Source organism: Phallusia mammillata, chromosome 2, assembly GCF_965637545.1.
Source record: "Phallusia mammillata chromosome 2, kaPhaMamm4.hap1.1, whole genome shotgun sequence".
NCBI classification, from domain to species: Eukaryota; Metazoa; Chordata; class Ascidiacea; order Phlebobranchia; family Ascidiidae; genus Phallusia; species Phallusia mammillata.
In genome coordinates this window covers 22,937,325-22,965,248 of record NC_137253.1, presented here as the reverse complement: position 1 = coordinate 22,965,248, position 27,924 = coordinate 22,937,325, and the positions used below count along the sequence as shown (strand labels likewise).

Below are 27,924 nucleotides of genomic sequence, written 5' to 3'. Positions count from 1 at the left end.
TCGTCAGCAACCACATCTCCGTAATAAAAAATATGTTCAAGCACGATTACCAGTATTTAGGAAAAACTTTGGGACAACAGTTTTATTTCGTTACCAATTCAACCTTACAGAAATGCATGATGTGACAGCAATCTCGCTTCGACTATATTTTTGCCCAGGGTTCAGTGTGTTTTACAATTTTGACCAGAAGGTACAACACAACATCTTGTATTCAGACAAAATAAGCCGCAAGCTGTGACATTTTATCTTTGGGTGCTTTTCTTCCCCGTCCTCTGGAACGACCACGTCCGCGTCCGCGGTTAGATGGAGGTCGCTTGACTGTCAAACGTGCTTGCTTTAACTTTATAAGATTCGAGAACACGTCGTCGCAAAATACGCAACCTGTAAAAGCAAGAATTAGGCTACAACTTGTAAACGCAGGCCGTCACTACATTTTTGTGGTTTCTAAGGTGTAGAACGGTTTTCGCTTGAATACACAATTTCAACACGAACAACAAACCCATGCGCACCCGTGTGCTTTGTTTCCTTTGTCTCTAGAGGTGTTTTGTCTTTATGGAAATCCACCGACAATTCGTAGGCGCTACACTTTTCGCAGGCTTCTTCAGTGACAGTTATCTGACAACAACAACCCACGTAAGGAGTACAGTTAACGAAAAAACATAGAAAGGAACCAATACTGGCATATATGCGAGATAGGGGACATAGACAATGTGTGCTTAACATTTTACGACCCAGAAGTATCAGGCTTAAACAAATACAAACCCGATGGGCATTCTCAAATAACTGCACAACAGTGGAACAACGGTTGTCATTGCACGCCATTTTCCACTTTGGTGCAGAGGCCATGTCCAGCACCAGTATGCCGTTTTCGCATGATATGCACGACGCTACGCCTAACGTGTACCGCGAATGTATACAGCCTGGGTGAGTACAAGCGTTGCACCCTGATCCGCGTTTCATATCCCTGAACGGGGGATGGTTGTAGCAGTAGGGGCACAAAGTATAGTTTTTGCCTTGGGTTCCTAAAAATGTGGTATATCTTGAGTTATCTGTGTGTAGAGTAAACGCTATTTGTTTTTTACCAGTTGAACACATAAGGAGTTCAAACTCATCAAGTGGACATTTGAGCTCTTTGTACAGTTTGATGTTGGTCCGAGCGGGCAGGTCATATGTTTCATCACATGTACTGCAGTGCAGGCGTGGCGGGGCAGTGGCAATAAATTTCATGAATCGTCTACACTTTCCACACCTACAAAAATTCAAACACAGAAGACGTTTGCTTTGGGTATTTTCACACCTTCTATTGCAATTAAAATATGCACCTGTACAAAAAAGCCCAAAGAACCATCATTTTTTAAACAATGTATGTTAAGTTGTCATTAGGGCGATTATTTTTTGACTTGTCAAAAAAAGTCAAAAATTTGTCAAAATTTGTAGTATAGGTCAAAAATTGTCAAAATTGTTTACAAAGTCAAAATTTTTTGCAAAGTTAAAATTGTGTGCAAGCTGCATTGTCGTGGTGTTGTAGAGGTTGCACTATCAGTGAACTTTTCATTTTACACCTTGTAGCCTACATTACACTGTTGTAAATGGTCCATTATCTACTTATTGTGAATCATAAACCATCAAGTGAGTGAAATATTTAGGTTGACATGGCGTGATGCTCAACACACCTCAAAACGTGAAAAATTTTGGTAGGTCCCTAATCATTTTACGGCAACTGTAGGTTACGTGCAGCTCTTGCTTACGTTCTGCTTTGGATACTTCATGTATCTTTCGTTTAAAAAATGTATTGAACAATTTTCGTTGTGTCTTAGCTGCAGTTTTTTTGGCAGTGTTTTTTAGTTAGCTCATTTCCCTTTTCAGAATAGGATAGGTCTGTGTTCAGATTTTTGCCCTTCTGTTAGACTTTTACACATACTTTATCTCTAGTTAGATTAGCCTACAGCCATATTTTAACTTTTTGTACAATAATGCGTACTTTAGCTACGTGAATTCTTCATAGGTCAAAATTTTGTCAAAAAAAAGCTTTTTAAAGTCACAATTTTCAATTTGTAGATCAAAATTTTTCTTTTTTTAGGTCAAAAAATAATCGCCCTAGTTATCACCTATGCCAGGGGTGGGGAACCTTTTGATTCATAAAGGCCACCCAACGTTTTGTCGATACTCGTGTAGGCCGCAGTGTCTAAGTTTAAAACAGTAGTTTCCAAACATTTTTGTTTACATAATGGTCTTTTGTAATTTTTTCAAATAGCACGGTCAAAGCTGAATGTATGTTAAACCTAAATAAATTTCCCACTACAGCATTCAGGATTTATTTTACCTACAGATTGGTTTTTATGCATATCTATGATCTATTAGGAGACATTTGTTACATCTACTAGAAGATTAGGAGACATGGAGAGACAATGGGTCACATAGAAATTTCTTTTCCAAAATGGGGTCGCAGAGCAAAAAAGTTTGAGAAGCCGTGTTATAGGAAGTTATATATACCTTGACATGGATTTTCCACTTTCAGACAAAGGTGTGAAGGAAACTTCAAATAGTTTGTCCATGGAAAGAACTTTATCCACAAAGAAATGAAACTTTTGTTGAAAAATTGTAGTGGCATGCTTTAACACATCTCGCTGGTGTGCTTTACCTACAATACAAAAGTGATCTTTAGACACACAAGGAATGTTGAACAAGAAGGAATTGCTTACCTTGGGATATGAGACTAAGCTGCTTCTCAACTGCAGACCTCATGGTTGGCAGAGCTAAATCTGGATCAATTTTCTTGTATCCATGAACCAGCACAATACCTAAAATTTTACAGTGAAACAAAAGCGAATACTACTTTATTATTGGTTTACCCAAGTTTGTGGGCTGGAGTTTTCTTCCAGGCACAACGGTCACATAATTTCTTTGCACAATGTTGTTGATGTGTGTCGGGATGCTTGCATCTGTGCCGATACCATGTTTCTCCATCAGTGATATCAATTCACTTTCTGTCAAGTAGTCTGGGGGCCCTGTCTTCTTTTCAGTGAGATAGACCTTCTCAATAGGGCATTCATCACCCTTGTTCAGTTTTGGTACAGTCTGATGATCAGTGATAGACTGCCATTGCATAACCTTAAGAAATCACAAAAATACATTGTAGTTAAGATGAGACACAGTAGAACAAGAAACTTTGAAGGTCAGTTAAGTTACAGAAGCAAGTATTTGGTAAAAGAAATGACATGTAACATTAAAACCATTTAGAACAGGGGTGGGGAACCTGCGGGTTAAAGGACACTAAGTGCGCCCTTTGATGTCAAAATACATTTTAGAATGTTGATATTACAGACTGCACCAGGCGCTGAAAAGTAGTCAGAAACGTATTTTTTGATCTTTATTCCACATTATTATTTGATTAGTTCTAGGGCAGTGGTTTTTAAACTAGAGCCAAATGGCCCTGTGGTGGTACACAAAGTGATTTCAACAGAAGTACTAAAAGCCTAAGGTTCTCCAATCTTATTTGTGTTGAAAAAGAACAATTGTTTGCTCATAATCGAATGTCTTAAACTCGTCTGTGATGTCACAAGCTGTTCTTAGATCATTGATATTTGTAAACAAGCGAGTTTCTAGGTGAAATAAATCCTGAATGTTGTAGTAATGAATTTTATTCAGCTTGAACCGTAAGTTCTACAACTCTACGAGGGAACAGCAAAACGACCATTATGTAAGTCAAAAATTTTGAACTATCCTTGGCCTCGGAAATTGTCTAAGCGGCCTAAACGAGTGTGGATAAACCGTTAGGTGGCCTATATAAACAAAAAGGTTCCCCACCCCTGATTTAGAACTTCGATCAATAGAATGTCTACTTAAACATTTTTTTAAAGATGTCTGAGCTGTGTAAGTTACCTCTGTAAATCCTGGTTTAAGTGGAGCATTGCCTGTGCATGTAAATGTCTCGTCACCAATTTTGAAAACAATTTCAGTGTGAAGATATGTGCAGTCATCACTTAGAGTTGCCAAGAAATGCCTCACAATATAGTCATACAATCTCCAGTGGTCATGACCTGCAAATATCACACACTTTTCAGTTAACATGACATGTCAACATTTCCTCAGAACTCACAGAACCAATAGGCAATTAAATATAATTGTGTTATTTTAAAGAAACATGTAATTGTGTTCGGGTATAAAAACAAACACTGTTTATAGTCAATGAATAAAGCCTCTTTTAGAACCTGACTAAGTTAATGTGTAAAATCTTCCCCACCAAGTTCATTTTCAGATGCACTTCTCATGGGAGTAATAGGGGGATGGTCACCAGCATCATGGCCCTTTTTAGGCTTATTAGGTCCATTTTGCAACAGCATCTTTGCATACTGGCCCCATGATGAACTGCCTGTTTGTTGATTAAGAGGTGCGCGGAAGTCAAAATTTTCTGGATAATGGGTTGTTTCTGTTCTAGGGTAACTGATGTAACCCTGGGTATATAGTTGTTCAGCAATCTGTAAAATTTGCAAATAATATTTTATTTCATGTGAGTTTTGTACAGAAAAAATGCTAAGTTTGTTTCGAACTGAATGCACCTGCATGGTTTGCTGTGGTCCAATCCCAAGTGCTGAGCTGGCAGTTCTTAGTAATTCAACTGTATTTAATGCATTTGGCCTTGCCTTCTTCTTCTCACTAGATTTGACAGCTTGTACAACAGCCTTTGTTTTGTCTTTTACAAAACTCAAATACATGTTTGCAACATGTTGGTCAAAAACTCGTACCCTTTGAAGAAAAATAAATGTGTGTTTGTTTTATTTTTATGCTCAGTGAAGGGGCAATGCCTGAATGCATTATGCTCACAATGAGTCCGCCATTGCCTGTTTTATTGCCAGTTATTTTATTTTTCATTTTTCGACTTTGGTGACAATTTAGTTAAACAATAAGGAACAAAAGTGACTGAGATAGGATTATACCTCCAACCTTGTCAACCAAAGGCACTTGTGTTAACCACTCGGCAATCTTTACTTTGCGCGACAAAAAAGTGAAGTACAACAAAAATATACATAGCTATGAGCAAAAAGTTTTTCTGAACTTTTAACAAATTTATGTAATATTTCTTTATGTACATAAGGTTGAGTTGGAAATTTTATTTCTGTTCTGCTTCTTTTGGGTAAAACAACTATTAGATTTGTAGAATGATAGAGAAATTGTACATGACCTACCTAGCCCAATCTAGTCTGATTGATGGTCCATCATCTGGGCATTTGGCATCCACATCAATTTGCCAGAAAGTTTCGGGTTTGAAAGATTGTATTTTATCATGTCTTTCAACACAGAACCCCAAAGTAGGTGTTTGACAAGGTCCATAAGAAATGAGAGAACTATCAAGGTTTCCATACTTGCCCTTTATAAATTTTGCAAAGATCAGAGTAGCAATATACAGAAGCTTAAATCTCAACTACCTTAGCTTCTATTAAACTCCTACCTGAAAATATTTGGTCTGAAATCGTGTGAAAGCACATCCCACTCTTAAATCAAGTTCTTGTCTTGCATCCACTGAGAGTGCTTCATTTTCATTTGGTGAACCTAGGGAATTCATTGCAGCATGTATATCTTTGTCTGTAATTGCACTGAAGTGGGCTCTAAATACATTTTGTTTGTTGCTTGCTCCACTCTGTTTTCATAAAACAAGTATATAATAATTGCATTAAATATGTTTATGCAGTTTCATTTAATGTGGATCATTGATTATTGTGTTGTGTAAAATTACTACATAACAGCAGTATTTTGTCCAACTTACTGATTTCATTATAGGAAGAACTATGTCCAAAACCTCAAAGCAAATATTTTCCCCTTCCTTATCACAATCAAGCCAGAGAACAACACTATCAACATTCCGTGCTTCTTTCTCAAGAAATCTGGGAAGCAAACTCAATGCATTAACTAATCATTTTTACAAGTAAATGTTTGTAACTGCTCCTACTTAATGATGTTGAGTTTTGGGTTAGATTCCTTTTTGTATGTGGGAGCAAGAAAGAGTTCCGATGGATCTACCTTCTCCCAATTGTTGTACTTGCCCTCAAAGTCCAATGCCATGACATGGCCACAAACTGATGTGACTTTAAACAACACCATGTCTCCTTGGAATTTTCCTAAAAACAACCATTTAAAAAATGTATAGTTCATGATAAAATATAATTTATGTGTTAAAAATAAAATGCCAAATATTATTTGCATAATTTCAATCCAAAGCGTAAGTGAGTTGTACTGAAATAGATTTAGTACCTGAATATTCATGGACAGAACAAGCATTGCTTAGACCTTTTCTGGAATTGAGGGCCCCGCGTGACAAGATTTTAGCAATGGACAGTGCCAAAGATGGCTTCTCAGCTACCATCAAAACCGATCTCATTTTCTTGTTTTGTTAATTTATCATTTTCATTGTTCAGTTATGTAATCTTATGTACAAATCTAAATTGAAAGTAGTTTTCTATTACACAAAATTATTGATTCATTTTTGTTCACCAAACCAACCATGAGAAAGTTACAAACACCATCAGCAAATGGTAGATTTTTTAGGCTAAAAGGAATGTATTTATTAAATTACAATGCTCAATCTTTAAAAAAACACAATAATGCTCCATCCATTGAAATTCAATATTAAAAACATTTAAACTTATTTCAGCCTTTAAAAAATAAACATAATTTCACTTGTTGAGTACTGCACTAAACAAAGCATTCAATATTAAAATCTCTTTTCAAAATAAATATGTATGAAATAAACTGTATAAGTGACCAGTAACAGTTAACCTAAAAAGGATGATATAAATACAGACTCTTCTATATTTAAAGTGGCATGCCACCATTTATCTGGAAAATACAAAACTTCGCCTGGTTTTATGACACATTCAAATGGTTTTTCACTTTCATCTAAGTGAACATAGTCTTCCAACAACCAACGTAGTGTGGTCTTGTTGGGGTCAAAATCTGGTTTTTGCTCAAATGGAAGCAAAAACCACCTCTTGCTTCCATGAATCACTTCTGAAAATCCTGGACCATGAAAGTGAAATGGTACACCTGTACCCGGCCCTGCAACACCAAAACTTAGTGCAATGGTTTTTCCAGGAAGTTCATAAGGTGGTGTCTTATAATGTTTAAACAAGCTATCCCATTCAGCGTAGTCATGGTTACCGAACCAGTACAAGGTATCCGGACCGGTTTTGTTGTACTCTTGATGAGCAAAAACCTTTTCCATGTAGTCAGCAAATGTCATTTGAAATTTTTCATAAGAGTGTGTATTAGCAGTACTCAGAGTAACTACTTTGTTTCCATGGTCTTTAAGTAATCTCTCATTCTCACAAAGCTTCTGAAATTCCGCATTATCAGACACACCAGTCAAAATCACTGGTTTGGTAAATGCATATTTTTCAAGAAATTCCGTCTGTGATATTTTACCTCTCCGGTCAACATTGCATATAGAAGTGGTAATTGACTTCACTCCTTCCGAACAGGAACTCTTTGTACATGAGTCCCAGTTTAAGGCATCCACATTTACAAGACATACCAACAACCAAACAAACTGTTCAAACATTTTTTTTTCTTACACTGGCCTACTGGAAAATATTTTTCTGCCAAAAATATGTATTTTAAACATTTACATGTACTATTTAGTAAAACTCTTTTCATTCATGCTCATCAATTTCATTCACATCATTTCATTAAATTTTCAAGGACATTGAAATGACAATACATACTACAAACAGAATTAGGCATCAATCTTCTATAAAAACATTTTTTACTACAGTTTCCACTGACCATTTAGAATTTGATTAAGGTACAAAAGGTATATTAGATCATCATGGGCAAGCCAGTCGCCAAAGCAGCCAAAATATGGTTGAGTTAGCAGCTTCATGCAAGGTGAAGGCCTGGCATACTGTGATTTTTAATTAAGTGTCCCACGCCCGCTGGTCTGCATAAAGTCTTCGGGGCTGAATCCATCAATGAATACTTGTTCATTGTTGTGGACCATTAGAATTAAAGTTGCCTAGACTTTGCCAATAAAGCTGTGAAAACAGAGTTTTTACTTTCATCCACCCAAGCCTGCACGAAGTTGTTTGAGTTGCTGTTTTCCACGGTTAATATGAAAGTTGATCACTTCCACATCTGTCTCGTGTTTGTACTTTTGAAATTCATCTTTTGCCCACTTCAAATAAAATTTTCTGTCCGTTGGTGTATCAATTCTGTAGATGCATTTTAAAATGTCCTTGTACAACTGCAAGACCTCTTTCCGTTTCATGAAGGCCTTTAAACTAGGAACTCCAGTTGGTAATTTACTCGCCATTTAAACAACTACTTACTGTGAATATTATTTACAGGTTAAATTGTAAACAAAAACATTCATTACAATTCTGTTTAGCTGTAAACGTCTGTTGTTGACAACTTCGAAATAAATTCACACGTCGCGTGCGAAAGTCGGTCAAGGGTGTCAATTTAATTCAACGGAAATATTTTCTTTATGTTGGAAAATCAATGATTTTAAAAGTTTTAAAATCATTGGGAAAATGATACAAGCCGATTAAATAAAGACCAAATTTATTATCCTACCTACCGTTTTACGACTTTATCGTTTGCAATTTTTACTCGAAATAAGTTAAAGGGTGACTCACAAGAACCTAGTAGAATTTGGGTAAAGCCTAATCGCTCTCTTTTTTCTCTGATTATTATTTATAAATGACACACGGTTAACTTTGTAAACTGTTTCTGCAACCAAAGTGTCAAAAAGTACTGGGCTATTTCCGCAATATACTGCTTTTTGACACCTCGGTTGCAGAAACAGTTTATCAGTCCACTAAAACTAGCATCCTACAAATGTCATCTATGAGGAAACCTTTTCATAAACTTCAATTATGGAAACACAAAAAGTTTTTTTGCTTGATTTATTTCAGTCGGGTCAATTGGCGATTCGACTAATATACAAACAAACTTAAACAAAACAAAAGAACTGTCAAAAAGGTTGACATTGTTCATGGAGAAAACAAAGTTCCACCACTAACCATGTATAAAACATTAAAACAGAAATTCCATGCAGTGTTTTTTCGAATGTTCAACTCCATGACATATGCTAAAAATAAACGGAACTGAAATGGTCACACGACATAATAAAACTTTCACAGGAGCACAAAACAACATTCATTACGCATTAAAGAAATAAAAAATAAACAAAGTGATGTCAAAATAGGAAAGCAACAATAAGATCATAAGCAAAGCATAAATAGGCTAGCCTATCCATTTGCAGCAAAACACATCCAGCATGTTCTGCACATTTTTTATGATAGGTAGAAATGATTACTATATCATGATGGATTTGTAACAAGGCATCGCTAAGAGAAAAGTTGAAGCTATGATAAACAAAAGTTCTATTATGGTATGATGATACGCGATGTGTCGACGGTAGCTTTAATGAAAAGAGCATTTCCCTTTAAATAGTTGTTGTCCTTGAGTTCTTTGTGAGAAACAAACTTGGGATAGCCAAATCCAAGGGTTGAATCGTCGTCACAGTCTGGATTTGGTTGCTGAAAATTTTTCCACGTCGGGTCAGGTGTGAAACGCACATTGATGTGGCTTCGCTTGGAAGAGAGCGGATCTCCTTGGTCAAGGATATTGAACGTGATATCGTGCGAAAACGGCCACTCAAGCAAGGAATCGTAATCACCAGGCAGAACTCGAATGTATAACGACAGGTGGGAGTTAATTCCGCTTCCATTACCATTAAGGAAGGCAGACAACTGAAGCTTGTAACCGTATCGATGAGTGTAAAAAGGTGGACTTTTGATTTCGATCAACTGGTCGTTTTGTGCCGCTTGTAACTTTTTCGAGTAGTCGGCGATTTTCCATAGTAATGTGCCCTTGTTGTTGACGCTCATTTCGCCGACTTGGCGCTGAAGCTCGGCAATCTGTAGTCGCTGTGATTTCACAAGCTCGAACATACTTCGAATGTGGGTGGTGTTTGCTTCCGCTAGATGGCGATCGAGGTGGTATCGAGGACACTAGAATACAGAATAAAAGTTAGAAAGCGAGAACTGCTAACATGCTTGCTCATGTTAAAATAAAAAGCGAATACAAAAGGGCAGTAAGTTTTATTGTTTCTCACTTAAACACATACGGGGTTAACAAAAGCCATTTTATACCGCTTTGTTGTGACAAAAGCGAGAAAGGATTTACTAAAGGCGTTTAAGTGCGTGAATCATTCTAATTTTCAAAGCCAACAATAGACCTCCGACTGCACACGTCGTATAACTACAGGGTAAAAACTATCATCACTATTTATGCTTGGGTGCACTGACTTAGCCCATTTGTAAACCACGATTACTTCTCGAGTCGTTTTGACCAATCTTGTGTATGGACGAACATTTTAATTGGCCAAGGTGCGTGTGTCGAAATTGTGTATTGAGGAAATGTGAGTTTATAGTTCAAAGCATCGCGACCCAAAGCCCAGGAATCATGTTTGCTGAAAATACGTCGGGTTTCCGCTTTTTGCCGCCTACTTAGTGATGCGTGTGTTGATACAACAACGTTTTCAAGATTGCGGTGCGACGTTTCCGTTCACTTGTTGGGGTAAATAATGGTCTTTCAACATTGTACAATTTGGCGTAGAAGCAAAGCGTCTAGTTGTTGACAGATGTAATTGTTAAACGTTGTTTTAGTGTTATCCTCAAAAGATAAAAAATCAAAGTTGATTTTGTGGGGTTGTCTGCTGTACGCCCAAACTGAAACATATTGCCCGCAAATGCGTTTCAGACAAAAACCAGGTACCATTCAGTACCGGAAATATTTTGCAGGAAACAACTTTGGACTTGTGCTCCACGCAATGTATAAATGGACTAACAAAACGGCGAACAAAGTGGTTGTGGTGCGACTAAGCGGCGCTTCTGGTTTCTCCAAATCACAACTAGCCGTAGCAGGCATTTAACCTTATTGTTTTGCAAACGCCGCAAAAAGATATCAACTTCCAACCTCCAGATACACAAAACAATAGACATACACAAATGGAAAGTGCGTAAGTGCACATACCTTGTGTTTGCAGCCGGCTTCTTTGAATGGGCAAGTTGTTAGAGCGGACTTGCATTGCTCCTTTAAATGTAGCTCTAACTCCTCTCTGGGTATCTTCATAACGTCGCATCGGTTTGGACAGCCGATCGGGTAGCGAGGACAATTTCCAAGATGTGTCTGTTTCGATCAAAATAAATGTTTGTTGTTAAGTTTAGTGCACACATAACGTTATTGAAAGGAAACGTACAAATAGATGAAGCATAAATTGGCAATGTGTCAAAAAAATTAATTGTTCTATAAATATACCTAAACTGAACGCTTTACCAAGCTTAGATTCTGTTGCTGCCCTTAAATACCCGAGATAATAACTAAGGAATTATACCTGCAGTATGTCGTAATTAAAGTCTTTGGCACAGTAAGTGCACTTCGTTGCTCGCTTGGGGCAGTCGCCAGTCGTGTGACGTGTGAGGTATTTGCGAAGCATTTTTGCGCCACATTTGTTCTCGCAGTGTATGCTTTCCATTGGACATGAACCCTCGTGTTCTTCCATCTATAAACAAAAGACCAAGATTAGTCCTATACAACAAAGCATTTAAAACAATTTCATTATGGTTATCTTCGGTTTATTTAGTTAAATATGCGCCATACAAACATCCTTTGTTACAACTAAGCTCTTTTTCTGTGGTTAATTGATTTTAAAGGACGCCAATAACCAATCGCTTGCTACTCAATGACTTTGAGAAAATACACAAACCGACATCTTATTTGATTCCTACGAAGCGCAAACAAACAAAGAAAGCGCTGATGGATGTGAATGAACAAAAGGAATACCTGTTCTCCGTTGAAGTCTTTTGCGCAAAAATTGCAAGTCACTCGTCTTTTAAGGCATTCGAATTCCAAATGATCGGCGAGCTTCATCGTTCGCACACGAGCGCCACATCGGTTCGGGCAGTCTCGCTCGCTGTGGCTGCACTTGTCTTGGTGAGCCTAAAATAAAGCAATTGTAAAGGAAACTTATAAAATTTAGGACCACCAAGAGCACCGGTTTGTCGAAGGTATAAAAAGATTTTAGGGTGGAGTGTAATCTTACCTTAAGATGGTGAAGTTTTCCGGTCCATTTACATCCGGACGGGTAGTTGTTGCAGTGTGTAGTCAACGACATAATGTCACTTTCTAAATCCGGATCAGGATAAATCTAAAACATCACAGGCGGATTAACCCTGGGCAATTCAACGTGTCAAAAGTGAACATAATCTTTTGGGCGACAAAGTATATTTGACAGGGGATAAGCTCGGAAATAAAAGTCCCCGGTGGTTATGGCATATACGCCGAACGCAGTAAGTCAATCCCTACGAGAATCGTCACGCAGCGTCTGTCAAATTCCTGACAGATTTCCGATTCGCACGGGCATTGTGTTGTCGACGCGCATGTCGTTAGCAGGAGACGAGCGTTTAATGAGCGACATCAGCAATACTTCACTTTCGTTTTGCTTAGAATTCCAAGCTGTTTTCCGGCCTTAAACCTTGAACTTAATGCCTACTGACAATCAGAATTCTACAACGAGGCCGGCTTTAATGCAATTCGGGTCGATTCTGTTTTAGAAGCGAGCCGCGGCATATGGCACCGCGATGAATTTAAACATAAACAAAGGCGCGGGTCTTTGATATTTAATTCTGCACTGCTAATCGAAAATTAGATCCGGCAGATAAATTATTCTCTCGCCGAATGGTGAAGGTAAATATTTGTGAGAATGTGCGAGCGCGCCTGACACCTGCTGGCGTTTACTGGAGACATTCCTGGGACGCTTGCGCCCAAACTGGTCTTATTTTTTACATGTTAGTGAACTGCCACTTCAATTCATTACATATTAAGTCAACGTCAAAAGCAGTTATGTAATGTGACTTTAATAAACCGCTTTGTTGCGCAAAAGTTGTACCACCAGTTTATGCACTGCACATTTTCCAGAAAATACAGGGAAAAAATCTTGATGTTATCGTAAGATACGAGATTTAGATTCTAGAAGTCTTGCGCCATTTGGCAAAAAAACTTTTATTGCGCCACAATCGTTCAATATGACGTCCGGAGACGCACAACTGACGGCCAGTAGTCAGCAAGTCACCAGTGCGTGTAATCGCGACTGGCGGGTCTTGGTATGCGTCAAGACCAAAACCTTTCGAGATCCCACGCAGAGTTTACGCTCCAATCGCAAGGTATTGTCGTTGAGAACAAATCACCGGCACTTGTGTATCACCCAACTTGACATTTTACACTAAAAGTCGTAGGTTTGGATTTTCTTCAAATTGTTTTTGAGGTAGGAGTGGGAGTGCTTTGGTTAGAATCCTATAAAAGGTGGGTAACCCATGGCATAAATTATTCGCGGGGGCGTCCTGGGTTTAAATTTGAAACTCGTAACAAAACTTAACATATTTTTTTTTCTACAGTACATTCCAATAAAATTAACCGACCGAGCAACACACAACAAACGGTTTAAACAACTCTAAAGGCAAGATGATGGAGAACGTTAACCGCGTTATGCCGAAACGCTAACGAACTAACCTTCGCCTTTGGTACTTAGCAACCACACACAGATCTCGTCTGCCACGAAAACAGTTTATCATCGACTGAAAGGCGACTTAACGTCGGCAACTCGCTACAATTGGCAACACGAAAATTACTTTGCAAGGTCACGTCCCTACTAAGCTCCCATATTTGACACAGTTCAGTGAACGAAAATGTTCTCAGATAAGAAGGTTCGTTTTCTAAATTTGGATAGGCGATCTAGGTTTTAAGCAGCGCGTTGTCGAGGCCTCTCCATGCATGCAAAAACCGGTTTCCTCAGAATTGCACCATTCACCCTTATACCATAGCCACGTGCATGACTTCTAGCAGTGTGGGAGCCGCGGTGACAACCACACATTCTTGTTGTAATGTCTGTCTTGGGGTTATGGGAAAACGGGCACGGTAAGCCAACACCGCAGAAGTCTGTGTTGACGGCGGATTTTAGAGCCTTACCCTTGTTTCATTTCACCCAAACGGCACTTGTCAACACTACTGGGCGATGGTCAATCCGAAAATTAGCAGGTGCAAATTTGCATGGGCGGACGGCCAGGTTTTCAGATACCGCTGACTGTGTTTGAAACGACAACATTCTTCGAGAACCATCATGCTTAGCAGTGATAACCTTATTACGTTTTTGACTTATCTTGTCGTAACTTGCAATTTAGCGTTCATTGTCGGAGAAAATAGATTAATGTCTTTCGTGTCATGAGCTTACATCAAAAAGCGCTTTTAATATGGAACTTTCGTGGACATCGAATAGGTTTGTTTGCTTATGCTTAAAAGTGTAAAGAAGAAAAACAAATCTTACCTTTGCATAATCCAGTGAAAGGTGGTCAACAGGGCAATTAAAAACTCCTTCCCTGAAAAGAAAACAATATTCGATTAATAATTAGACAACCGACCGTCAATCAAATTTTAATCAGTCAAATAAAATATGACGTAATTTGAAAGAATTTTCACGTTCACTGCATATTGGTTTATTGGCGTCATGGGCTTGCCTGGGCATGTCTGAATTAAGCCAAGCGGTAACCCGCTGCGTTATGTAATTGTCAAAGGTTTTAGACCGCGATTTAACCATGATAGTATAATAATTTGTCAAGGAAAACGTCAATATTGCAACGACACGAATAGCACAATACACAGTGTGAAGTTGGGCGTCCCAGACAAACGTCGTACGAATGTACACACATCGCGTATTGTCAGCGCGGCGGTTACAATTACACGGAATGTGTCGACTCCCTACAAAACAAACATTCGTGTATCAATCAAGAGCAGGCGAGCTTTTCTCCTTTGTTGCCACCAGCGTTAACGAACTTTGTAGTGTACTTGACCCCCTAATTAGTCAACGACTTGTGCAAGGAAGACGCACATGATGACTCAGGCTGCTGGTGAATAAACCCTCGATGTCGATCGATTTAATCACTAATAAAGAGCACGAACGTCAGTGAAAACTTTCGAAGCTTGTTTTTTCGGTTCTTTTAGGTCAAAAAACATCTACTGGGAGATTTTCTAACAACTTTATCTCGGCCTCGCCAACCGAGCGCCGGAATGACGCATCTCGTGTTGTTGTCGCATCAGAAAACAAGCGCGAAAATCCGGTTCACGACCAGCGGCTGGGATTACACTGGCGCAGGTACGCGCTGAACAAAGCGAGCGAAGGATTTCGGTGATTGCTTTTCGCCGAACGACGTTTCATTAAAAGATTATAATTTTGCTAACACCACACTGCTCTAGTAGCTCATAAGCTGCCATAACGAACCGAAACCTTCCACTTTCTCAAGCTACGATACACCTGTACTAAAGTCCACAACGAACGCCAAAACTTTGCCATGTCAGAACAGACAACTAATTTTCACAATTTCACCATAGGATTTCTAGAATTGTGCACGTTCTAATTATTGTTTCTTTTTTTGTAACGTTTATGATCTTTATGTTAACTATCAGCGTTACCCACTGAAAGCTGTAATATTTAAAGTCTAACCAACCGCAAACGTGTGTAATGTGCGCAAAGAGATCGTGTGAAGTGGTTAATCGTCTTCAGTTGCGATTTAATTCCGGGCTACAGCCAAGCAAATTTGGTTGGCTAATTCGGTGGTTTGTCCGGTTGTAATTCGGCACCCTTATATGGTGCGGTGCACTTCTGCCGTCGCTTTGTCTCCGATCTCAAGCCGGCTAAATTGCACGCTGTCGCATTCACAATAGTTTACGTAAGTCACCGATGAGGTATGCAGATATAGCCCGAGAACAAAGGTATATTTAATCCAGATGTGGAAATGTTTTGTATACATGACTTTCAAAAAACACGGCTTTCCATTTACATTTTTTCACGCAGTACATATTTGAAATCTGATTCAAGTCAAAATATTTCGTGTTAAAGTTTATTTAATGTTAACCACCGCAGAAGCTGCAATGCCCTACGGCTGAATGATCTGCGGTGTCGGTCGGGGTATGTACCTCGTTATTAAACCCGAGCCGGGCAACGAAAATACACAAAGCATTCCTACTGCCACTTAACGAAATCGGATAGGATGATTGGTTTTCTAAGGAAACCAATGAGGCCTTCTCACTCGTTATCCAGTTCAGGTAAAACATAGGCAAACGCCCTACTTATGACTAGAAATAACGTCATTGCGACAACAGTGGCCTTTAAAATAATCTTTGCTATGACGGAAGTATGACAGGGAGATTTGTTTGATTTTTCAAACTACTACGTGTTCGGTTGTAACACACCCCCGCAAGCTCACCAGGCAAACCTTTCGTCTGTTTACCATAATTGTCGCTAGAAATAAGTTTCTCCCACTCATTTCGGACATTGTAAATTACACGAGGAGGCGATGTTTACAAACACACCAGCGATACATTGTCACCGACTGGACGAGCAAAGCGCTAATGCTAGATTGAAACTACATCCTATAGTAAATAAGTTGATACACCTACGTAATCATACTTCACCCGTGCACTGGCGATAAAATATCGTTAAAGAATTATTACTTTCGGATCAGTAACAGTTACAGCTATACCATCGCCTCAGGCCGTTATGTGGAATCGCGACGATCTCGATAGCGTATCGAGGCGCAATAAACACGCAGGATGACGGTTGAGTGACACACAAGGGGATCAAGTTGCTAATTTATCGAACCGCAATCAAACGGAGATAATACCCGCGGTGGCCGCTTATCGGTGAAATTATATAGCGGTGTGTGCCGCAGGATCGGTTTTCCTGCTTCTGCATTAATATTTATCGCGCGGCACATTTGCACGCCCTTCGTGTTAAATTGCAGGATGATTAATCCTCGGTTTTCATTTCGCGGCCTTAACGCAGCGCCTTATACAGACGAAAGCTGGGATGAAAGCACAACCTTCTTATACAATCTCCAAATTGCTGATTTGACAAAAACAAGATCAAGCTCACAGTCCCGATGTTCAGCTTGGGTTTCGGTTTTACGTCGGTGTGATATATCGTGACAAGTTAAGACGCCCAAAGATAAACCTGCAGGTGCGAAACACCCCTTACTTCGTTTTTTCTCTTACAAAGTGCCCTTCGCACCTCTTGTGACCTTTTGTTGACTGCGGTTGTAACCTTACAAATCGTTTGCGGCCGCCGTTTGAGTTTAATTTCTTGTTTGTCACGCCATTAGATAGTGGCAAAAAGCAAGAAAATCCTTCAGGTAGAAAGGGTGACCAAGTAGGCAACGAAAAATATGCCACGCTGTGCCTGTATTGTAAACAGGAAACGTCGCCCCCTTTAAGTAATCTTTGGCGAAAGTGAACGTTGACAACGGGAAATGTAGGTTACAAACGTTGTAGCAGGTCAATGGTTCGGTATTACTTACACGTTTCTTTGTACACTGGCTTAAAAGCAGCAGGCCTATTGGCGCTATCTTTTCATCAAAGCGCGAGTAATTTTACGGTCCAAGAACGTTTGTTTTAGCGCGCGTCCTTCAACATCACTAAACATCACAGCTAGAAGAGCACCCATTGCTCGCCAATCGACCTTAATCCAATCCACGTGCCTCGCGCGCGCTTTGTGCCTAATGCATCTGCACCACTTCCATCGGCGTAACGCAAACATCGGATTTTACTCCGAAACGATTTAAACAAAGTTTGAACAGCAATAATCCGATCACGGCCTCCACCATGCATGCGTTCCACGAACATTCTGATCTAAATTAATGTTTACTACTTTTCCACGTTGAAAACTTCGTCTACTTGAAGCTAACGAAATCATTCGTTTGAAGTTTAGCTAGGCGTTGCTGACCTTTATAATGCGACCAAATTTGGCATTACTTCACACTTATAGTAGCAAAGGCCCGTCATTGGGGAGGAATGCTTATGGGAGCGCTTAGGTTTCCTATGGTGCGAAAGTTTGGCTGGTCGACAATTGACTGGTCGTCGCCAAGCTCAAAATATTCCCTGGTAGATCTATAGCTCAAACAAACTTCGCGCCCCGACGGCGTTCATCAACTTCTATCATCGCGACATCGGAAGCCGGGAGACAATGGAGTTTTGACGTCACACTGGACGAGAAACAAAACCTTCGCTGAGATTACGTCGCCTCATCGGCAAGACAGGGTGATCACGTGACCGAGTATCCGTAACCCAAAGCGAACGGGATGCCGATGAGACTGGCAGACGGTCGCCAGTCATTGTACACAACTTAGATACGCGTCACAATCCAAATCAAACCAAACATTTTTATTGTTAAAAATAAATCGCCTCTTTCATACCCCGATTTTACCCAGGCATGCTCATTGTGGTGCTTTACGTGCCGCTAAGTTTTCTCACGATCTTCCGCGCAGAGGCCTTGACAAACGCGTCGATATTTATGAGCGGCACATGTTTCAGATTGAGGCCAATTTTAGGCCGTTTAACCTTTTTAATCGGATTTTGACGGTCGAGTTGTCGCGTCACTCGCGGATTAACACAACGTAGGAAAACAAACCCTTCGGTCTTCAAAACTATTCAGAACCCAATCAGAGTGCGATTATGATTTTTACGGTTGTTACCCCTCAGTTGGGAGACAATTTGTCAAGCGCTACTCGCCATGCTACGGGCAAGCTTTCTTTGTAACTATATGTCGATACGATAACCCTGCGAAAGGTTATGGTGAAAAAAGTTTGTTTGCCCAATCTTCTGGTCTAACGGTTTGCAGCAACAGCCCCAAAAACGCGTAAATATCAAAACCAACTATGGAAGTAAAATCCATCGGTATTTTCAATACCACAATCCACTGAACTTTAAACGCAAGTGCACCTGATGTTTCAGAGAAGCATTAGCCCGTGACAAGGGATACAGCAGCGTACAATGACTTGTTCAAGGGGAACTATTTCGACACTTTGTATGTATTTGTGTTAGAACGAATACAGGTTAAGTTTCAAAGCATCATGGCGAGCCGTTTGGCAACGAAGCGTTACTTAGTGCGGAAACATCAACACAGCAACACAAAATATCGTCCACAATGTTGCCATTCATATAGCATATGCATCTGTAGTCTATAAATAAACCTATAACACATGCTTAAAAGCTGAAAAACCAAGTGTTGGTTCACTTGGGAGAGAACAAGATTTATGTTTACCGAAACTTATAATGTTTGCGATAAGCGAATGCGTGCCCACCAACTTGGAAACAGGTGTTTGAGAAAGGTTTAATAAAGACCACATATCAATGTATGATTCAGCGTTCAAATATCAACCCAGCGGTTTGGTTCGTTCCGCGTTCTTGGTGTTTAAGTCACTGCTCCAGCTAGAATCACCGTGCTTCCTTCGCTACGGAACCCATTGACCTTTGAACCTGCAGTAGGCCAGACTTAGCCAGTAGGCGACGCGACTTTTACGTCAGCGGTGTTTGGCAAATGCCAAGCGGCTCCAAAAGTCGTTGAAACGTCAAACAGCAAAGCTTGTAAGGACAACTTGTTCGGAAAAGTGTTGAGTTCGTTAATTAACAGCTCACCGCGATCAAATTGCTCTCGAAAACGAGTGCTCGTAAACGAAAAGCTGGTAGACCTCTTATTAAGCGACGCCGCGATTCTCGTTGCGCGATCATAGCACTTTGGCCATTACGTGTGAAACTATCTTTGTGTTGGTGTCCGTCGTCAAAACGACAACGAAACATCAAGGCAAAAGGACGGAATTCATTAACGCAAAAGGCGGTGATTAACACAATGCTCTCACACCCACTGTTCTTTGACAAAGGTCACAATCACACTTTACAACTTCTAAATGAATAGAAACAGTGTCGCATTTACGTTGCCGAGACATGTGAATACCAACAGATCCTGTGGATAATACATGGAAATGTTTGCAATACACCTCACTATTAACATCAGCTTCGACTGTTGGAAACCCCACGTAAATGGTTGTTGACAGATCTGAATTAATCACACGGGGCAGTGGATACTCGAAAGATGTAACGGTTTAAAAAATGGGGACGAAAACGACTTCGTTGGAAGATTTGCTCATGAGTGTGACAGGAAGTTTTAAATAGGCTCTTATCGCTGAACAGATTGCCCAACTTGCATGGGAAAGCAGGATCATGTTAACACCCAATCCATATCGCAATCCACTTAATGTCAGAAATGTCGTAACAGGTATGGGCGGAACAGACAACGTTAACATCAGAAGGTAAGCTTCCCACGCCGCATACAAACGCTTGTGGCTCGTGTGAATCCAACACACACATAGTTGATTTGTTATGTAAGCTGATACTTGCCAGTCGCGAGGACCAACTTATCCCGTTTTCCCACAGCCTTGAGAGATTATTCAGATACGCGCCGTTGACTCATTGACATACACGTGTTTCAAAGTTTAATGTGAACTTAAATACCCAAACATTCGATAAATGTACACCCCTGTTTTTTTTTGTGTAATCGCAAGGGCAATGACTAATTTTTAATTTTAAGATAAGCGTTAACATCAGAGAGAACGCGTTTTATGTGGACCACTGACATTTTTTGCAAAATGTCTTTGGCTTTAACGCCGACGTGGAAGGCACATATGACATATCTGCATAACTTTCACCTTTCACGTCAGTCGAGGAATTTATCAACAAAACCAAAAAAGCAATGAAAGACTGCATTTTTTAGCGCACCGGGATAGTGCCGCTCAAAAGCGGACTAAGAAAGCAAAAGTGTTTGCATTTGTGAAAACAAGCTAAAGTTTCAACCCAGATACAAGTATCGAATGTGACGTTTTGAATTTCAACAAAGGCATTCCTGGTCGGCCGTTCGCCGAAGCCCTCCAGGCTGCAGACAACAATCACAACGCATCTGCGTTGGGAAAAGTGACCAATTTTTAATGTCGGATGAGTCGGAGACCCAATCGTGTTGGACACGGTTTGTTATTGTAGCCCAATGCGGCTGTCGACAAGTGCAGGTTTCAATGGACACGCGGATATGGTGCGTGTTGAGTGGAGTCAGGTCAATACCGAAATGTGTAGCTTTATCCGCAAAACCACTCCGGGCGATTCGTTCAGGACGTTTGCTCACTTCGCGTTTTACGAGCAAGTCCTCATGCACAGTGGGCAGCTGCATTCCTCGGGCACAACCGGTGCGTGGTACGCATAAATGGAAATGTAACCGCAAAAAAGTGAATCGTCACTTATCAACTCAGAGGCCCTCATTCACAATGCACATTCCAATTGTTGGCCGGTTGTACATTAGGCAAAATACAAATCGCTTTGCATGTGCGCTATAAAGGTTTACAAAATCGAGTAGGCTACATGTTTCTTCTTTTTCAAAACTAAACTTAATGCAACACAGTCAACCACAGATCTAAAGATAGAACAATAAATATTATGATGTCACTTACCCGAGAAAGTTTTGCAGGCAAGTGTCGCAGTAGCGATGTCTGCAAGTCGTTATCTGTACTGGATCTCGCATAGGGAGATGACATAACGGACACTGATGTCGCTTGCGGACCTTATCGACAAACTTTGTTTGATAACCAGGCATGTTTCAACGACGGAAACACGAGGTTCGTTCTCAAGCAATTCGAAAAAGCTTAGTGTGTTATACAGAATTACAGATGACCTTAATCCTGAAACACAGAGTAAACTTGTAGGATTGCACTTTTTATTCTAATACACTTTTCAGAATCTGTCAATATTTTCAGTTAGATAATTTAAAGATCAGAAGGCAAATCGACATTCCTATTTTTAGAATGAGGCACTGGTTGCAACTGTGTAAAATTTACAAACAAGCTACTGTTTCCTTAACGCCAAACTATTGTCTTCCTTTGATAAACGCGGTAACTCCACTATTTTAATTTACACATTGAACATATTCTGTTCCTAAGCACTGCAAACTATTGCGCTATGCTGGCTGTCGCAACTCACAAAACAATACCTTTGCGTAATGTTTACATTGTAGCTTTGCTAATATTTGAACATTCCGCAATACCTTACTTCGTCTTCTGTCCTTTGCAGTAAAGTGGTTTGGCAAGTACAGCTATACTTTCGACGCCCAAAGTAAATCTTCTAATCAACAAGAAAAGCTGGGGATAATCTTAGCACACATTTCCTCCGAACTGCGTTCTAAGTTGATTCGTTTCATTGTCTGAACTAATGAACAGTTTCTCGCTGGAGCGGAGAACTAATAGCCGACGAAAAAAGGCGAAAAAGAGAAAGTTCTTCTCGCCTGTAACGGGCAATGATGCGGCGCACAATGGTCTTTGTTTCCAATGTAGTGTCATACCTCTTTTATGGCCCCTTGTCGCAGTTGTAGGGCTGCAACTTTTTTATTATGACCTAGATTTGTTTATTGAAAATGCATCAAACGCGTTACGTATCTAACAACATAAAGGTTCGTATAGCGCCCAGCAGTCGTACATCAATAAATGTGCTATTGAAACCTAGCCCTCAAAAGTGCCTGTGTACCAGTCGATGAGCGTCCACACGCCGGTTGTGTCTGCACTTTACAGAACTTCGGTCAGCCGCTAGTTGTTTTGGATAGCTTTCATTACCTTTTTCATATTCGTAAGCAGTGATAAGTGGAAACTGGACCTGTTTACCAGATTACTTTTCAACGGTTCTTATCGCCCCCTTATATTAAGTACGCGACCATCTGCTCGCGGACGCCAGATCTCCACTTAAGTGGACGCTATATTAACGCCATATAGTAAAATAATATTGCGGTCACTATATACAGACAACCCCCTAAAAACCCTGTTTTTCCATAGACATCAATAGCACATCGATTTATTTCATGCCAGGTCCTACCTAGAAAACAGAGAGAATCTCGCGCCTCTGGTAATCGTCCGGAGGGACGTGTATGGCTAATTACAAAATCCTTTGTTTACATTGATTGTCCTGTTTCAATAAGCTGCGTTACAGGCACGATGAATTGAAATTTCATGAGGTCTCCTGGGTCATCCACGTGGATGCTGTCTGTAATTAGTTATTGACTGGACTGACAGAAGGCTCGAGCAACACCGCATCACCTTTGTGCCAATTGCACAGATTTCTAATGTTATGCCGCTGCTTGCTGTTTGGACGGTGACTCGTCTGCTAGTTTCAAGTCTTGTTTGCGGCAACTAAATAGTTTGTTCATTGAGCGGCTCAACAGGCACTCTTATGAAAAGCAAAACACGCAGCGTTTAAACTTTAACCAAACTGTTCACCATCGCTGAGTAGTTAACAACTACACGGTGGCTTGGATTACCACTGCTGAAAACGACCGAGCGCGTAAGTAAACACCTGAATGAAGAACCCTTGCGCACAACCCACGTATTCGCGTCCAGAGCGTGGGCGTGTGCCGCCCGCCGTTGCGTTTTCGTTCTATTGTCCCTAGCTACTTATCGTGCGCACCAGAGCGTGACTCGTCGACAGGAGCTTGTCTTTTGGGTCAGCTGTTCCGTGTCCTCTGAACTAGAAAGTGCGATCACGCCTGCGCTGCCGCTGCAAAGAGTGGGCGGAAGCACCCTTCTCAGTACGATGTAGGTCACGGTGCGAGTTTTGCCACAGTTGAAAACAAAACTGTGTGTTGCTGAGTATCCGCTTGTCATGAAACAACTTGCGAATAGCAGAATGTAAATCTATTAGACATCAATTATGTAAAGGCGCCAATTTAGAATTGTACTGTTGCGACCTAAGAATAGAAACATAAACGTACCCCGCGCACAACTTTGGTGCTAGATCGGCATAATATCGACATATTTGGCAACTTATCGCAATGCACTATTTAAAAAATCTACTGTACGTTATGTTGGTTTTGGAGTACTACTAAAATTGTTTTTTGAAAAGCAAACAATAATAATTAATAAGTTTCCTGTAAAACCTTTTGATGCACTAAAAAACATAAACAATGAAATTTGTCAAGCTTTCTGACTTGATAGGCCTTAACCCAACTGCTAAAAGTTTTAAGAAACATAAATACAAAACAGGTTGCTACTGCAAAGTGCAAATGTCAATGAGTTCGGCAAACCAAGTCTAAGTTTCGGCACCACCTTCAAAAGATGCACTATAATAATCTCTACCGACGTCTCGCGGTAGTTATTTTCGGCCGGGTGTGCAAAAAAATGCAAGCGAATTTTTAAGTGTGTGCACAATTAATGGTCGATTACGATAAAATTGAATGCAGTAAAAGCCAAAAACCAACAGTGCATTGCAAAACAAGCAAGTGTATAGTCAACTACAGTCTAAAGTTTGCGGTATAAACCATAAATATTATGATAGGACAAGTTAAAAGCGTATTTATGGTAACGAGGTTTCGTAAACTTTATTCAAAACTTTGGTGGGCATAATTAATCACAGCAATCGTAGAGAATTGTATGCGGCTTTGTCAATTTTAACTCAAGATACACTGCCTAATTGCATGAAAACCTACGTTCGCAAAAATCACAAGCAACAACTGCGACTAAAGACAACAAACAAAATCTCAAAAAGTGCGTTAAAACCGCCAGTTTTAGTGTTTAACCCTTTACCTGACTTAACTTGTAGAGTCAATCCCACAGGTAAAGTCAGCCAACAATCAATTGAGTCACAGTATTTTGAACAAAGGAGCGGTAAAACGTGACACATAAAACGAAGTGAATTTGTATACTGAAGGTAGCGCACTAATTGCAACAAATGAACTTCGTACTGGTACAAAAGAACACATCTTACAATATAACTTGATACAAAATATCAGGCAGGGGTGCATTTTAAACAGGTGGGGCACTTAAAAAAGTTACGACAATTGTTCTTCAACGTTTCTTTTTCCTATCCAATATTGCGGATTTTCATTTAGCCATGTTGATAACTTGGTTGGACAATCAGTCATAACACCTTCTGCACCAAGTTCAAAGGCATCTTTAAAATCTTCTTCTTCGTTTAAAACCCATAAATATGTCTATAATTGACAAGTATAAAATATATTAAAAGATGTGAAATAAAATGAAAGCAATACTTTGATTTACCGCTATTCCACGAGCTTTTAAATGTTTGAATAAAATTCGACTCCTCAGCAAAAAGGAAGCCATTGACAAGAGCCTCTTTTGATTTGCGGTAAAATTAAATCTCACTCTGAAAATAGAACAAAATATTCTCTTCGTTGTACATTAATGGTATGATAGGGTGAAGGCGAAGGGCGTGCTGTTTATCGCAATGGGGCACAATTTGTATTTTTAATTTAGCTGAGGGCCATTTAATAAACCGACACAAACATTTTGGTGAAAAAAATCATTTATTGGAGTGATTCCCAACCTGCAAATCAAGGGTCCGTGGGTTGGTTTTAGGGGTCCGTCAAAAAAACTAGTTTTCTATAGAGACCTTAATGTAAACTTTATTTTGTGATACAATGTTACAAATGATTTGATGCCAATAATACAGTGCAATTAACAACTTCCTAGGAACAGTAAAAACTATCAAACAATGAGCTAATAGAAGACAGCAGCGCGGGCCACGTAAACTACTAACGCGGGCCGTATGTTGCACGCCCCATGGTGTAGGCTATCCAACCAAAAACAAAATACCGTTTAAAGCTGTTAGGATGTGGGATCTCGAAAAATGACTCTTCAAGTGGTATGAATGGGAGCAATCCAGTGTAAAACCAAACATACGCCAATATGACCTTTTTGATTGAAAACATGATGGGGACTTCGGGATTCTAAAAGCATGGGCATTGTAAGTACTTGCGAAACCGAATAATGTCCTTTCTTACCAATTTGTGCAATCTCTCTACTGTGGAACTACGAAAGTTACCCCAGACAGTGATCTTTTCTCTTTGGTACTTCTGGACCAATTCCACAGTCTAAACACAGAATGCTATTGTAAACAAAAACCGTTCACATTAGAATACAATTTGTCACAGTGCTACAGATCTATGCAGAAAACATGTTTAAAATAGGCTAGTACCTCAAAAATAAGATCTTCCTGTTCCCCTTTGACATCAAGGTTTATTGGTGTATTAGGAAAGGTTTTGAAAACTTCTTCAAGGGTTGGAATACTTTTTTTCTCGCCAGTGTTAAGACAGGTATGACTACCATAGAACGTTATTTTTAGGGATTCCTTTAGTTTGGGCAGTTCCTGAGAGGGCAAGTAACTTGGTTGTCAAAAGATAACTTTTTTAGAAAAAACACCTTACTTCAAAATTCAGATCAGGTATTTTGGCTTCAACACCACAACAACGCTCTAGGTCTTCATCGTGAGAAACGACAACGACTTTGTCTTTAGTTAAGTGAACGTCGAGTTCAAGCATTTGACTTCCAACTTCAACGGCACTGCACGTAACGAAACACACACTCACTTTCAAGAATGAATATGTAAAAGAGGAGCCGAGTTACAACAAGAACTCCAAATAATTTATTGGATTCGGGCCGGTTATTATTGCTAATCTAAAATATAGAGCCCGCTTGAATCTCAGTTTTCGCGTGCACGTTGGAAAAATCCTATAATATGAGACGGATGTAGTTGGGAAATTCCAAAAAAACATTTATGAGCTTGATAAAGCTGTCAGTTTACAGAACGTTTCCACTAAAACGGTTATGTGTTTAAATAAATCCAATAAAACATTACCTATAGGTGTTGATGTAATAGCCTTTCGAATGTGCACTTGGCAACCGACTGCAGTAGAAATCAACACACGGGCGGAAATATTTTCAACGATTAAATGAAACTTGCAAACTAAATAAGTTAATTGTTGGATGTATACGAAGTTGCAAAAAAATTAAAACAGGTTATGCAGTGCATTTACTCGGTACCACAAAGGTCCGAAGTTAAACCATTAAGCATGCGAAGTTAAGGTGTATTCCTAAAGATAAATAAACTGTTTACTTGGGCCTGTGTATTGGTTTAAGTATAGCAGTTCCACACGGTCTTGCCGCTTGACTGATCGCAAATAAGAATGACACTGCACAAATGGATCACACTGTAACCCATTCAATCGAAAGCGACTTGAATCGAAATACGGCAAAGTGTGTGTTTAACGCCTAAATTAAAGTGTTCAGTTTGCATCTAAAAATATACCCATTTAGAGTAGGCCTGCATTTAACTTACTGATTATATGCATCCATTGTGTTTTCAAGTCTCTCAGCAGCACCTGAAATGGTTATCAGTAATCACATTGCTGTAGTAGAATATAGGCTCACACAATCTACTGACAAGACATACCTCCACGATGGCTGATATGAGCACAGTAAAAACTGCGCTTTTTCTTTTTGTGGACAATAGTAGGACAGTTAAGCAGCAACACAGAAGTTACTGCATAGGCACCGAATGTGCCTAAAATTGCATAACCAACCGTTGCCCCGACACTCAAAGTCATTCTGTATCTGGTTTCACACGTTGGTTACCGCTAGTTTCAGCAAAAACAAAGATAGATTTGTTTTACAGCCAAAAACCCTGATCGACATAAACGCCTTTAGATTGAATTGCTTTGTCACTTTAACTTAACCGACAAGTACGCGCATCTGAAAGGACAACCGACTGTTTGCTTTGCTCAGTCGAAATGGTGCCTGTTTGACTTTGCTATGCTTCAGTACTCTGAAGTATGAGTATGACATTAGGTGGTTTGCCTTAATAAAACTGATGAATGTCAACAGGATAAGAGTTTCTTTTCGCTTTTGCTCAAAAATATATTGATTTTTAAAGATAGTGAACGTACAGGTTTGATAACGTCCAATATTGCCTGTACAGCAGTCTTGAATTATTTATTTGCTGCCAGAGCACAAAAAAATTACATCGTTACATGCAGATCTTAACTATGTTGTCGTGGCATTAGCTTTGTATCATTCCACGACTATTGTTGGGTAGATTTTTTTCAAATTTAAAAAAACACTTTTCTTTTTTTCATAAACACAAATTTTAAAGCCTCCTCAACGTCATTGACATGGGTCTGCCTGGGCATTGCATTCTCGAATCGTTACGTCAGTAGTATGAGTT

The 27,924-nt window shown here is 39.7% G+C and overlaps 4 protein-coding genes across 4 annotated transcripts; all 4 read right to left on the bottom strand.

The window, feature by feature from the left end:
- Window positions 1-55: 55 nt before the first annotated feature.
- On the bottom strand, window positions 56-6,376 carry LOC145213555 (DNA topoisomerase 3-beta-1-like). The gene is made up of 15 exons (XM_080081880.1): window positions 6,250-6,376; window positions 5,948-6,116; window positions 5,765-5,882; window positions 5,450-5,638; window positions 5,187-5,368; window positions 4,560-4,746; window positions 4,244-4,478; window positions 3,883-4,040; window positions 2,853-3,111; window positions 2,703-2,801; window positions 2,494-2,641; window positions 1,083-1,249; window positions 763-1,022; window positions 510-615; window positions 56-381 (listed from the first exon to the last, which is right to left on the bottom strand). The coding sequence occupies exons 1-15, from the start codon at window positions 6,374-6,376 to the stop codon at window positions 212-214; spliced, it is 2,574 nt and encodes an 857-aa protein (XP_079938006.1). The 3' UTR covers window positions 56-211.
- A 58-nt stretch (window positions 6,377-6,434) lies between these two features.
- Window positions 6,435-8,054, bottom strand: LOC145213556 (jmjC domain-containing protein 8-like). The gene has a single exon (XM_080081881.1). It carries the CDS (start codon window positions 7,553-7,555, stop codon window positions 6,770-6,772), a length of 786 nt encoding a protein of 261 aa, XP_079938007.1. The 5' UTR covers window positions 7,556-8,054; the 3' UTR covers window positions 6,435-6,769.
- Window positions 8,055-8,883: 829 nt separating this feature from the next.
- LOC145213688 (TNF receptor-associated factor 4-like) lies at window positions 8,884-21,635 on the bottom strand. Its single transcript, XM_080082050.1, has 7 exons — window positions 21,378-21,635; window positions 14,381-14,432; window positions 12,104-12,208; window positions 11,845-12,000; window positions 11,396-11,563; window positions 11,035-11,190; window positions 8,884-10,010 (listed from the first exon to the last, which is right to left on the bottom strand). The coding sequence occupies exons 1-7, from the start codon at window positions 21,518-21,520 to the stop codon at window positions 9,384-9,386; spliced, it is 1,407 nt and encodes a 468-aa protein (XP_079938176.1). The 5' UTR covers window positions 21,521-21,635; the 3' UTR covers window positions 8,884-9,383.
- A 2,352-nt stretch (window positions 21,636-23,987) lies between these two features.
- Window positions 23,988-27,379, bottom strand: LOC145214101 (lysophospholipase D GDPD1-like). The gene is made up of 8 exons (XM_080082565.1): window positions 27,154-27,379; window positions 27,040-27,082; window positions 26,129-26,264; window positions 25,900-26,070; window positions 25,706-25,795; window positions 25,518-25,651; window positions 24,963-25,068; window positions 23,988-24,895 (listed from the first exon to the last, which is right to left on the bottom strand). The coding sequence occupies exons 1-8, from the start codon at window positions 27,305-27,307 to the stop codon at window positions 24,734-24,736; spliced, it is 996 nt and encodes a 331-aa protein (XP_079938691.1). The 5' UTR covers window positions 27,308-27,379; the 3' UTR covers window positions 23,988-24,733.
- Window positions 27,380-27,924: the final 545 nt, after the last annotated feature.

Coding starts and splice junctions, on each gene's coding strand:
- LOC145213555 (XM_080081880.1), bottom strand. CDS start 6,376: ATGAGATCGGTTTTGATGGTAGCTGAGAAGCCATCTTTGGCACTGTCC. Junction 6,117..6,249: donor TTCTGTCCATGAATATTCAG/GTACTAAATCTA, acceptor GGTTGTTTTTAG/GAAAATTCCAAGGAGACATG. Junction 4,747..5,186: donor ATCAGACTAGATTGGGCTAG/GTAGGTCATGTA, acceptor TTTTCTTCAAAG/GGTACGAGTTTTTGACCAAC.
- LOC145213688 (XM_080082050.1), bottom strand. CDS start 21,520: ATGCCTGGTTATCAAACAAAGTTTGTCGATAAGGTCCGCAAGCGACAT. Junction 14,433..21,377: donor TGCCTGCAAAACTTTCTCGG/GTAAGTGACATC, acceptor TTTTCTTTTCAG/GGAAGGAGTTTTTAATTGCC. Junction 12,001..12,103: donor GAAAACTTCACCATCTTAAG/GTAAGATTACAC, acceptor GCTTTATTTTAG/GCTCACCAAGACAAGTGCAG.
- LOC145213556 (XM_080081881.1), bottom strand. CDS start 7,555: ATGTTTGAACAGTTTGTTTGGTTGTTGGTATGTCTTGTAAATGTGGAT.
- LOC145214101 (XM_080082565.1), bottom strand. CDS start 27,307: ATGACTTTGAGTGTCGGGGCAACGGTTGGTTATGCAATTTTAGGCACA. Junction 27,083..27,153: donor TCATATCAGCCATCGTGGAG/GTATGTCTTGTC, acceptor TAACCATTTCAG/GTGCTGCTGAGAGACTTGAA. Junction 25,796..25,899: donor AGGAAGATCTTATTTTTGAG/GTACTAGCCTAT, acceptor TTCTGTGTTTAG/ACTGTGGAATTGGTCCAGAA.